Here is a 12,995-nt window from a genome sequence, read left to right on the forward strand (position 1 = left end):
GAATTAAAAAGGGGAATGAGTAAAGATATAAATAATACGAGAGTTTGCGTTTCAAAAAACACGGAAAAACTAACAAGTGTGATAAGGAGACAGGCTGTTTATCGTCGTCCACGGTTTATACGAAGAATTTTAAGTAAAAAGGAGAAAATCCAAACGTTATATAGTGGGAAAGTGTTTGGTAACAGCTGGGTCCTGCATTTTCAAACCCCTTTGCCTCAACTTGTTAGCCTCTCTCTGCCTCCCAAGTGGCCCTTTTGACTCTATCCTAACATTTCTTGACCAACTTCTGTTTTTTTTTTTTTTTTTTTTTTGTACCAGCTGTCACAGTCAAGGGTCGGTCGCACTCTTACTCTCTGTCACCACCTTTTTTTTTTTAAATTATATATTTTCCCATTTCCTTTTTTCCTTTCTAATTACACCACTTACCCATTTTGTATCTATTTCTGTTCTTCTTCCAGGAGACATACTATACTGGTTCTTTTTTTATTTTATTTTAATTTATTTATTTACTTACACATTAATCAAAATGCAAGATTGGTTTGAAATGGATTGTATTCCAATGGAATATTATTTTAAATTGAATAATCGGGTTGCAAAATTTTAAATAATCTAATCTAAACCCAATTCAATTCAATATCGGATTCCAAATGGAGGCTCGATCTTATGTTGTTGGGAAAAAAATAAAATTAAATAAAATATAAAAAGTTTACAAGTTGTAATTTTTTTAAATGATTAATACCATCCATGTGTTAAATTGTTATTGGAGAAAATTTGAAGATAAGATAAAGTTTGAAAAAATAAAAGTGGAATCCAAAGAATCTAGAATATTGACAAGGAATCGAGGAAGATGCAGAAGACGAATGGAGAAGTAGTAGTCAGACTTAAAGAAGATATTTCTACAAGAAAGCCTTCGAAGCTCGTAGGAAGGTTCGGAAATATAGGCTAAGACAGACTTATCGAAAGGGGGTGGTGGGGATGACGTGGCAAAGATTAGAAGGAAGGGACAACTTTTTCAGATGACGTCACGAAAACACGGTTGACAGTTAATAACTGCTCGTAGATTGAAGAATAATTTAATAGGTTCATGAAAGCCAGCGGTTTTTCCGCGGAAACGCGTGGACCACGTGGTTATTTCCCTGTGTAGCATAAAAACTTAAAAAAATATGGGACCGGGACCCACCCTAGATTTTGGCTACTTTGAAACTTGAAAGAGATGGTCCCACTGATTTTCAGTTTGTTGTTTTCTTTTTTTTTTTTTTTTGGTGGAGGTGGTGATGGTGGTATCAGTATGCAAGTGCATACCACCCCTAAGGAAGTTAGATGGGAAAGTGAGGATGTCCTTGTCTTTTGGCCTTGTTGGTGGTAAAGACTTATTCTTTGCAAATTTTTTTCTTAGTAGCCAAACACCCAAGTGGATGGGATGGGATACCTAGCGATATAAATATGCACAATGTGTGCGTGGTGACAACCTGAAAAAGACGAGAGCCCAAATTGGATTGATTTGAGCCTTTACTATGGACAAAAATTAATGAGTAAGAAATGGTCTTTTTTTTTTCCTTAGTTTTTCGGAACTTATGACAAACGGCAGAATTTCTTTTTCTTTGTGGGTACGAGGAGTCTCTCCCTTCACATTAACCCTCCATTTCCTACTTTTGGTAGGGACAGATTTTTAGGACTGAAAATTTTCGGTGGGCCCAATTCTTTGTTGCCAAATCAAACGCTATGACTTAGTAAAACTCTCCAATTTTTTTTTTTTTTTTTTTTTTGATGATTAGAAAATGAGCCTTTGATGGGTATCATCGGTCCAAGAAACTTGAAAATTATAGATCATTAGTAGCTATAACTGTTTATAATCCTCATGGAAACCATATAACATCCAAATATCCATGGCTATTTACAACCCTCATGGAAACCATGTAAAACTCAACTTATAACCGCACCGATGTATGATAGCATGTGGGATCCATTTCAAAATGCAAGGTGGGATTACTAGGAATGGAACCCACAACTTTGTAAACAGGTGTGATGGAAATCCAGCTTCTACCACTTACGCCACCCAAAATTTGTTTCCTCCTATTTAATTTAACCATATTTTTAGTTAGAAAAATACTAGTTATAGAAATTTGTTTTAAAGTAATCTATGGTGTTAAACCATATTATGTGCCAACACTTGAACCTGATCTGATCAAGAGGACCCTCACAGGTAAACTGACCGCCAGGCTACAAGATTTTGGCATCTATGGTGTTAAACCAATGTGCTAATAATCTTAAAAATACATATATAAATCTCAAATATGCAATCTAAGCATCAAATATAAGTTCTTTTGGGACAGTTTATGATTACAAATAATAACCTCAAATCTTGAGTCCAACGTGTGAAACTAAAACCCCAATTTCCTAATTTATCAAAATATATATGCATATATTAAATGTAAATTAAAAAAAAAAAAAAAAAAAAAAACAACAACAACAACAACAATAACAATGCAAAAGGCTACGTTGAGATTATGGAGTTGATGGACCTACGCTGCTTAATTCGTCATTCATGACGATAAAGGCAATTCAAAAAATTAATACACCCTTTAATTAATTCCTAAATAAAAAAGTTTAATATATATAATCTTATTTATTTATGGTTTCTAGCATGTACCATAAACCCCACAAACATCAAGCTAGCTGGCGTAAAGAATATCAAATAATCTTTCTCTTCCTCTATAATTAGTTAAATGGGTTTTTGTCACGATTATTTTTTTCAGCCGCTTTTAGAACAGTATTCCCCCACTAAATGAATTGAATCTAGCAAATTGCTGTTTTATAAAATCCGACAGCACTCTCTTACTTTTGAAAAGCATATCCAAATTGATGCTGCTAAGTTTCTGATATGATCCGTCCCCGACAAATCTTATTAATATAAAACCAATTAATTTTTTTTTTTAATTTTTTGGACTTTTTGACCACCCCTTTTTCATTTCCTAATTGATATCGTCAATCATCTTCTTGCAGAAAAAAAGCTTTGGAAGACGACAAAAAACATGTTCACATAAAGATATTCATATGATGATTAGAACCTGTATTAATCCTTTCATTAGTCTCTTTTTGTTTTCAAGTTTTGTGCATCATGAGACTAGATGATAAAATTCTGAATTAAATTAAAATTAGTTAAAAGCATGAATCATGATGAAGGTATTTTCCTTTTTTTTTTTTTTTCTTTTTTGGGTAATTATGCATGAAGGTGATTTACAAATAATAATATTGCATGGAACATGACAATTAAGTTACTGAAAGTTTTATTTATTTTTCATTTTATAATCAGGTCCTTTCTATTTATTCATGTTCATATAATAAAAAACTACTTCTTCAAAAAAAAAAAAAATCTAATAAAAAACTACCTTGTTTTTAATATATAATTTTTTTTTCTCATGTGGTCACCGTAATTAATTTTCTCTGAGCGAAATGCATGGTGATTAACTACGCTGACTTTTTAACATATTTTGCTTTCGATATCAAAATGATTTGGTAAGTCTCATTTATTTGGTCCTCTTCTTATGCATGGTCCAAGCTCTTTTTTTTCAATCAAAAGACAGGACGGTACTAGAGGACATGGAGTGCTTTTAAATTCAAATGACAAAATCCATCTATATATATATATATATATATATATATATCTGTGTGTGTGTGTGTGTGTATTTAAAGTACATTTATTGCAAGTAACTTGGGTGAAAAAAATTGGGCCCTAATTTGACAAGTTTTGTGATTCAAAAAAGAAGAAGAAATATTTCACAAGTTTTGTCGGTAGTACTTATACTTGGATCGCTTGTAAATTATTTGTATAGTGATATTCTGACATCGATGAATTTCTTTTCTCTCTTATCATCAAAAAGTGATATTTCTGACTCTCTTATTTTAATTTTTCTTTGTCTGTGATGAATATATCTCTATTCCTTTGAAAGGGATAAAATGATTTAACTTAGTTTAATGAGCAATTTAATCATAATGATTCATTTTAGAATTAAGGATTATTATTTGATTAAACAGTAAATTTGCCATGAAGCAATTTCGATAAAAACTCATAAATCTAACATTGATGAGCTGATAATTTCTTGAAAAAATCCATATTCAAATGCACAATGGGTTTAATGATATATATTCATTAGAAATTATGAGATCTAGTTAAAATCATCAAAATAGAATCTGGGCAGTAAAAGAAGAAGCATATATATATATATATATATAATCTTACAATTTTAATGAGCAGATACATTTAAAAAAAAGAAAGAAAAGAGTTTATTATATAATAAAAATAATTTTTTTCAAAACTGTCGTCTTTTTTATTTATTATATGTATTCGCACATTAAAATAGTACAGTATCTACACCATAAGATAATTAATTACATGGATAGATGATATATAGGAACAGCTATCTAAGATCCTACTTAGTGAAATTCTAAGTTTTTAAAACCCAAAACAGAGAGATATAAGTAAGAATTAATTGTTAAGCTCCGAAATGAATTGCTCATTTGTCAATTATGTTCGAATAAGAATAAGGAGATCATGAATGATTACAAAATCTGAATACCGAAATCATTTCATCCACCGACTAAATAATATATATCGATGTCAAAAATCCAGGAAGATCATCTGGAGGCTAGCTACCAATTGAATTCTCTGTCCTAAACAGGAATTTTCATAAACAAAATTGGAATTTGCCTGCTTCATTTCAACTTATAATCATACATGTTGGAATTCTTCATTGATTTATAACTTTGCTTCTACCCTAAGACATTGATCAACGACTCAAAAAAAAAAAAATTCGTACATGGCATACATATGCAGGTCAGTGACGTCACTTTTCTATTTGTCTCCTAAAGGACTGATTTCACATTAACTCCATCTTTCCCTTGCTTTTTTATTTATTTAAATATACATATCTGTATACTACACACATATATTTTTCCAAAATCATTCAGAGAGTTCCAAAATCATTCAGCAACTCTTTATCTGTTATAATGAAAACTCTCTATCTGTCAAAATAAAGTGAGTCTAATGATAAGCTTTCACATTTATATGTAATAGATTCAAGATATAAACATACACCATTCTATAGAATAGAATTTCTTGTAACTTGATAAATAAATAATAAGTAAAAAGCCACAGACACAAAACTCACACATTAATAGTTATGGGTCGCAATACTGATAAAATCCTTTGCCCTAAACATCGGCACAAATTGTGTTTCTTGTCTGGGGAAGTTTGACCACCTTAGTTGTACAAAAACGAACGTGTTGATACCAAAACTAGAAGAGTGCGTGATCTCCCTCAACTATTGCAGATCTAATAGCTAAGCCTTTTAAAAGTAAGAGGCAATTAATGATATACAAGCATCTTAATTATTTATCTGGTAAAAATATAGAGAGAAATTTATGTTTTTCCACATATAGATATATATATATATATAGTATTAAATTACCACACACACACACATATATATATATATATGGTATTAAGTTATAACTCTAAGCGCCATATTCCAGGTAAGTCAGAAGCTAAGAGGGTCGATTTGATAGGTTTATAAATGAGGGCTTGTTTTCATGGTCTTCAAATTTAGCGTTAATGGATGAAACACCACATACCCTCAAAAGAGAAACCAAAAAATAAAGTTTTATCTATTTATTAACTAGCTGAAACACTCTTTCAATTTTTCATCCATTGTTTATGTGATCCCAAGATTTTCGTTAATTGGCATTGATGATGAAAAAAGCTAGTCAAGAAGCTTTTTGCAGATAGATCATTTATAAAGATTAATGGAGGAAATAATTTACATTGATGATATTTAAAAAAAAAAAATTGCAGGAAAATTAAAACCACAAAGAGAGAGTCTCTTTCTAGCTATTAGCAATCTCAAGAAGATCAATTTGACATCCATCTAAAATTAAAAAAAAAAAAACTAAACTACTACTGCTGAGACATATCACAGCATTAGAATCTCCCTCACACATGTAATCAAACTCCAACATGCCTCTGGAAAAATTTTAAGATTAGTAAAAAGCCAGAAAGAAAATCATGCCAAAGGAGAGCGAATTAAACCCTAAACCCAAAACCTAAATCAAAGTTTCATCAATTAAGGGAAAAATCCCACACAACCAATCACTGACCATCCGTACATTTGTTTCTACGTGGACCAGAATCATGGTTTTTTATGATTTTATCATGAAGGATGGGAGTACGGCTTTTCAATTTTTGGATGATAAATTGATGATGAACTTACTTACAATGGGCAATACCGTAGTTAAGTATAGCTCCACAGACTTTCTCCATCTGAATTAGTCGGCGACTCATCCGACGACTGAGATTTGATCCTCGGCGGGCTCACCAGCATTCCCTCCGCCATGTCCACCAGCAGATTCGGCATATTCAAAAGCTCTTCCTCATCGATGAATTCCTCGCCGCTCTTAACCATCGAACTGCCACCACTACTTTCCTCTTTCTCACTCGGCGGCTTCGAGCTTTCCCCTCCGGCTTCTTGTGGCTTCGTCGGCAGCTTAGATTCGGCGGCTCTTGCAGCCGCAGCGCGTATATCGCCAGCTGACGTGGAAGCAGGTATAGGATACGACAAAATACAGTTTGGGAAATTCAACGCCGTATCAGGACCTTTCAGAGCCAAAGCCGCCAAGTCATAAGCAGCAGCGGCCATATCAGGGATCGGGTACGTACCCAACCAAATGCGCGTGGATTTACGTGGCTCTCGGATTTCGGAAACCCATTTTCCGCTCCGGAACCGAATGCCCCGGTAAACCGGGTGCCGACGAACCGAACCCGAAGAAGAACCGGCTCGCGGTGAATGGATGCGTGGCCTGGGTGATGGCTGGTTTTCATGCGGAGCGACGTCGTCTGATGTATTTGGGACGTCGAACGACTGGTCGCTTTCAGGCAATTTCCGAGGAGGAGGAGGAGGAGGATCAGCCATCCATACGACAGAATTTAAACAACATAAAAATACTGTCGTCTATGTCTATTTCTATGTGTGTGTGTATATATATATATACATATATATATATATATAGATATAGAAATGGATTTTAATTAGACTACATGGGGGTTGCTAGCTCTATATATATGTAAATCGGTAAATGGGTTTGGGTGGGGTTTAAGAATGAAAGCTTTGGACATACCGGGAAAAAGATAAAAAGGGAAACAACGGGAAAAAGCGTGGGAAAATCGCGGACTTTTTTTTTCTGTTTTGTTTATTTATATTTATTTAATATAAATTTTTTTTAAAATAATAATAAATAAGGGGGGACTTATTAATAATATGTTTTTTTTATTTTTTTTGAAGGGATGTTGATGTGAAATGAGGCCACAGAGCGCACACGTATTAGGGGCAAGCTAGCCATTAGCTGTTTCTTTACTTGACCGCTCTGCGGCTCAGCTGCTTTTTTCTTCTTCTTTTTTTTTTTTTTTTTTCCTCTAAATCTTTGAAAATATTTATTATTTTAATTAATATTTTTATTTTATTTTTTATTTTTCTGTTGTAATGGTCCGATCAGTCTTATTGGTCATCATAAATTTTGTTCATTGTTTGCCACTCCTAGTCATTGACTCTTTGGTTCGTCAATATAGTTTGCACTATTGCCGGCTTTATATGTTCACTATTTTGGCAATTTATGATAATCTTTTTTTATTTTTCAAATTGGAATATCATTGTCATCATGGGTTCTTAAGACAGAAAAAATAATAATAATTGAGAAGAAGAAAGAAAAAAAAAAAAAATCATTATGGTTTAAAGTCCTGCTGGGTTCTTCTTCCTCTGCGTCTTAAAGGTAATTAAATTATACATATGTGATTAAAGATCAACGGGATAAAAGAATGTTTCTCTTTTTTTTTTTAATTTTTGTGGTGGTAGGGTCACTATTTACTATATATGAATGGAGGCAAATAATGGGTTAGTTAGTCCTACAGGCTCCAATTTACCTTTTCCTTAAAGGGACTATACATCATAACATGATTTGCAACTTCTTTTCTAGATTTGGTTGAGTCGAATCTTTTTTCTTTTTTTTTTTTCCTTAATATTATAATGTATTAAAGGAGCCTAGAAAAGTTTTCCCTGCATCTATATATATAGTTAGGTGACCTATCCACGAATTGCAGTCACCCATACCTGGGTTTTTGTTTGGTAAAGAGTAGTCACCACCCATTTGCTGCACAGATCAATGAAAGTATATATATATATATATATATATATTGTTGCAAAATAAGATATACCACTTTTGTCTTTTTGATGAAATAATAATGTATCACTTTGATTATATGGATGCCTGCAAATAACATTCAATTAGCAATAAATGTGTACTTGGACTATAGTTGTGACAATTCAATTATTTTGTGGTGACACTACATGTTAAATAAAAATAAAAATAAAAAAATTGCAAATTTACTGCATAAGACAAACAATTCTATTATATGAGAATAAAAATATATTATTTCTTACTTTAATGTACAAATTTTCCCACCTTGTTTTCCTTACACTTTGAGGAGATGTTGGAACCATCTAATAAATATCAAGGTATATATACTTTTGATTTTTTTTGTTTTTTTTTTGTTTTTTTTCCATCAGGTAAACTTTTGATTTATTTCATTTTGTACGAGACATTGAATTGTTTTGACCAACAGATTTAACCATATATATTTTTTTACTCCAAATAGGAGAGAGACAAAGTTTTGTAATAAACAGTTATTACCAAAAATATATATATATATATATAAAAAAAGGTTTTGTAAGAAACAGTGCTGAGATTCATATATTAAAAAATGTCACTGCTCAATACTGTTTATGCACGGTGCAATAGGTTAGTATAATCAAAATATCACTATCTTATAATTCTTTTACACCGACCTAAAATTGCTTGATACACGTAAAATTGTTCGGAAACTTAACTTTATGTATTATTTTCAAAATTTGATCAACCACCAACATTTTGACAGTTTGGAACCAGATCCTTATAATTTCCTGTAAACCAAACTTAAGAGTAAAATTATTAAATAAAAATCTCTCTCAAAACAATAATATGCTTTTCATCTCATCAATCTTATATTATCGATAATTTCTTCAAAGCAAGAAATTAATCCCTTTTTTATTTTAAATATGTAAAACATGATTTTGTTGAAAAGAGCACATGAAAACCTTTCTTCCATTGATAAGTTCTTATTTGATAAGATAAGCTATTTTTAACGACTTACCCAAATTCATATATCATATTTGATAAGATAAGCAATTTTTAAGGACTTACCCGAATTCATATATCAAATGAGTAGAATTTTCTCACTCGCTTATTGTCCATTGCTGATTTTTGAAAGTTGCCTAAACCTTAACATAATTTTGCTGTCATTTTTGGTACTAATTAAGGAGTTTGTCAAATCGCTTTCTCTTTATTTCTTATTAATCTTTTTTTTTTCTTTTCTTTTAATGTCGGCCCACCAATCAGTCTCTGCCCTCGGGTATCACAACAAAAAATAAAAATAAAAAATAAAAAAATCTCTCTGTGTTTTTCCTGACCGTAATAAATAAAAGATCTGAAATTCCTTACCTAAGAAAAAAAAAATCTCTGGGACATGAAAAATCACATCTTTAGAGACACAACTGATTACACAGAAGACCCACATGGCTCTTTCACTCTCATCCATGGAAACCCTAAAATCAACCTTCCCAGTATTCAGCAACAACGCCAACCCAGTTTTCCAGACAACCAAAACTCTCAAACCCTCCAAAGCTTCCATCAAACCTCCACCACCAAGTTTCGATTTCAGGACAGATATTTTGGAAGGCTCCAGAGCCAAAATCGCTAAAACTCACCCTGAATTGCTTGATTTGGCCAGCAATGGAAGCTTGGTGTTGATCGAGAAGAGGCAGTTCGGGCCTGTACCTTCGTGGAGAACCGAGTTCGTGGAGCCAGAGGCAATTTGGTTAGTGGGTACCACACATATTTCTCAGGAATCAGCTATGGAGGTTGAGCGCGTTGTACAAGCAGTGAAGCCTGAAAATGTGGTGGTTGAGCTATGTAGAAGCAGGCAAGTTTAAAGTTTCTGGGTTTATGAAAATGAAAAATAAGCATCAAAGATTAATCCCTTTTTTTTTTCTTTTTTTTTTTTTTGGGTTCTTAATTAGATATCTTCGAAAATTGTTATTTTCCTTCAATGCAAAACCGGGACTTAAATTGTTGCAGAGTTCATTTACAGAGCTGGTATTATGTACACCTCCGAGGATGATGATGATTATGCAGGCAAAGAATTACGGTCGACTATGTTCTCTTTGAGTGGGACCGAGTTTTTTGGTGCTATTGGTCGTAGCATAGACTTGGGTAAAAATAATAATGAATTTTATGTGTTTGATCATTTAAATGTTCGAAATTACGAATAATTAATATGTGGCAGGGGGTCAAACTGCTCTGGCTTTGCGCCTACTTTTGGCTGCTTTCTCATCAAAGATCTCTTCGGACGTCAACCGCCCCTTTGGTGATGAGGTAGTTGACGTTTTTATGCGTAATAAAACTTAACATAAGGTTTTGGTAGCTAATTAAACTTGGAAATAAAGTGATCATGTGCAAATAATTATTCTAACTTGATTTATTTATTTATTTATTTATTTATTTATTTTCTGCAGTTCCGCGCTGCTCGAAAAGTGTCTGAAGAAATTGGTGCTCAAATAGTTTTGGGGGATAGGCCAATTGAAATAACTGTGAGTACAAATTTGAACGGTGGAATTGGGGGCTATGATCTGCTTCCAATTAAAGCCTTAATAACAATTTATGGAGTTGAAAACTTAACACACACACACACACACACACATATATATATATATATATATTTATAGTTTATTTTTGTTCTGAAATATTTTCTTTTTGCAGCTTGAAAGGGTCTGGAGCACTTTGAAATGGAATGAGAAACTTAGCTTGGTAAACTCGGTTGTTCGTGGGATAACATCTCCTTCTGATATGTCTCGGAACAATATCAAGGTTTCTATCATACCAGAACTTTTCTGTCATTTGGGTTCATGTAACTTTTTACCCCTCCCTCGAATTTTGAGGAAGCTATTTACAGAAAGGATGAAGGAGAGAGAAGTTTGATTGTTTTTTATTTTGATATTTTCCATTTACGTAGTACAAGATTCGACTTTTAGCATTCTTTCTAAGTTATCCATAGCATAAACATATATTGTTTAGAAATTGTTTACTAAAGGGGAGTTGTTAACAGCATGAATCAACATGGATGTGGTTTTCTAGCATGTATATATAGTAGTAGTTGTCTGCAAAATGTATCTGGTGAGACCTTGTATAAGATGAATTTTAAGTTATATTTGTCTTTTCTTGAATGGATATGAAAATCTATCCAATAGACTATAATCCAATGTTCTAAAATAATTTCTTTCTCCACATGTATCACAGAAATCAACTGCAGATGATGATAGCACATTTCAGCTCTATGAGCAGCTTGGTTTTTCATATCCATCGCTCCTACAGCCTCTCATACATGAACGAGACACAGTAAGCCTCTTTGTGCCACACACAGATTAAAAGTGAAAAACGTTTTAAAAACACAACTAATAGAATGCATAATTCATCCGGTTTTAAGTCTAAAAAGAATGTGCATATATGCTCAATTCATGACAAGCATACAGCCAAATATAATCAATTAACGATGTGCTGTGAAAACTCCCCATAAAGTTACCAATTCTGTGCTTTGTTGCATAAATGGAATAGTAAAAGTTACTTACAGATTTTTTGCTATTTCACTTTCTAAATTAAGCAAGTGATATTATGGCTACATTTGCAGTATCTTGCATGGTCTCTAAAGCGTAGCAAGGCCGTAAACAACTGTAAGAGAGTTGTGGGGGTGATCGGAAAGGGCCATATGAATGGCGTAATATATGCACTTGTATCGGATCAGGGAAACTTGCGATTCAGAGACCTTGCTGGAAAGAGACCTGGTCAAGGATATAATGGCTTGGTGAATAGGCTTCTCAAAAGCTTCATCAGAGACACTGTTATTGGCTTCCTGTTGTGGGCATTATATGAACAAATTAATCAATTTTTTATATAGATTACAGTTTTCCTAATTTGTAATCAATTCAAGTGAAAATAGAATTGAGTGGGAAAATATTGTTCTTTTTTATTTTTTTTCCTCGTATAAATTTTTTTTTCTTGTATTGATATTTGATCAGTAGGCAGATTAATGTTTCTTAATGTGAAGCTGAGCTTAGATTGTATATCACAAAAGTCTATGAATCTGAGCTTAGATTGTATATCACAGCAGTAGGTTTTCTTGTTTTCTCAATATTACATTATTATTACTGTTTTAATTCTTAATCAAATTGCATTTAGTCAAGTTATTAGTTTGTTTCAATATTAGTTAATACTATTCTAATGCTCAATCAAAATATGGCTATGCACTAAAAGTAAAAATTATTATAGTATGCAAGTTAAACAAAATACTAACATTTCTTTTTAATTGATGAGTGTTTGCATATTTAAGATTTCCTTTTGGTACATCGCATTGATCCATCCAAAGCAAAACTAGGAAAACAACGGGCAAAATCTGGTTTTCTCGTGTGGTTTTGCTCCACAGAAGGTGTGTGTTCATACCCTTTTGGATGCATATTGTGAAGCTTTTTGTATGTAATAAATCCAACTCTCTCTGGACAAAAATAAAAAATAAAGAGGCCCTGCTTACCAGATTTGCTTTCAGATGTGAAAGGAGGAAGTTTGACTTGGAGCATGCTAATTAATGAAATATACAACTCCAATTTGTCTAATACATGCAATTAGCAGATAGGAACGAAAAAGCTCAAAAAGCATATGCTGAATTATTAGAAAGATGATAATTTTGTTCACACTGCAAAATTTTTGTTTTTGGTTCGTATTATTTACTTACCTAATTCAGGACAAGACATTTTGGATTAAATTTCATGTAAAATCAAATCCATTTTGATCCTTCCTGAGTCTGA

General features: G+C 32.7%; 2 protein-coding genes across 4 annotated transcripts; one reads left to right on the forward strand and one right to left on the reverse strand.

The window, feature by feature from the left end:
* Nucleotides 1-5,747: 5,747 nt before the first annotated feature.
* On the reverse strand, nucleotides 5,748-7,112 carry LOC107405052 (ethylene-responsive transcription factor ERF027). The gene has a single exon (XM_060819366.1). The coding sequence runs from the start codon at nucleotides 6,963-6,965 to the stop codon at nucleotides 6,288-6,290; it is 678 nt and encodes a 225-aa protein (XP_060675349.1). The 5' UTR covers nucleotides 6,966-7,112; the 3' UTR covers nucleotides 5,748-6,287.
* Nucleotides 7,113-9,567: 2,455 nt separating this feature from the next.
* Nucleotides 9,568-12,350, forward strand: LOC107405055 (uncharacterized). 3 transcript variants are annotated; one of them, XM_016012060.4, is made up of 7 exons: nucleotides 9,568-10,063; nucleotides 10,232-10,353; nucleotides 10,427-10,515; nucleotides 10,656-10,730; nucleotides 10,900-11,007; nucleotides 11,437-11,535; nucleotides 11,825-12,350. In XM_016012060.4, the coding sequence occupies exons 1-7, from the start codon at nucleotides 9,657-9,659 to the stop codon at nucleotides 12,089-12,091; spliced, it is 1,167 nt and encodes a 388-aa protein (XP_015867546.3). In that variant the 5' UTR covers nucleotides 9,568-9,656; the 3' UTR covers nucleotides 12,092-12,350. The 3 variants fall into 3 exon arrangements, with proteins under 3 accessions (XP_015867546.3, XP_015867547.3, XP_024924692.3); XM_016012061.4 differs by having other exon boundaries at nucleotides 9,892-10,063; nucleotides 10,219-10,353; XM_025068924.3 differs by having other exon boundaries at nucleotides 9,923-10,063; nucleotides 10,161-10,353.
* Nucleotides 12,351-12,995: the final 645 nt, after the last annotated feature.

This window comes from Ziziphus jujuba, chromosome 8 (assembly GCF_031755915.1).
Source record: "Ziziphus jujuba cultivar Dongzao chromosome 8, ASM3175591v1".
Taxonomy (NCBI): Eukaryota; Viridiplantae; Streptophyta; class Magnoliopsida; order Rosales; family Rhamnaceae; genus Ziziphus; species Ziziphus jujuba.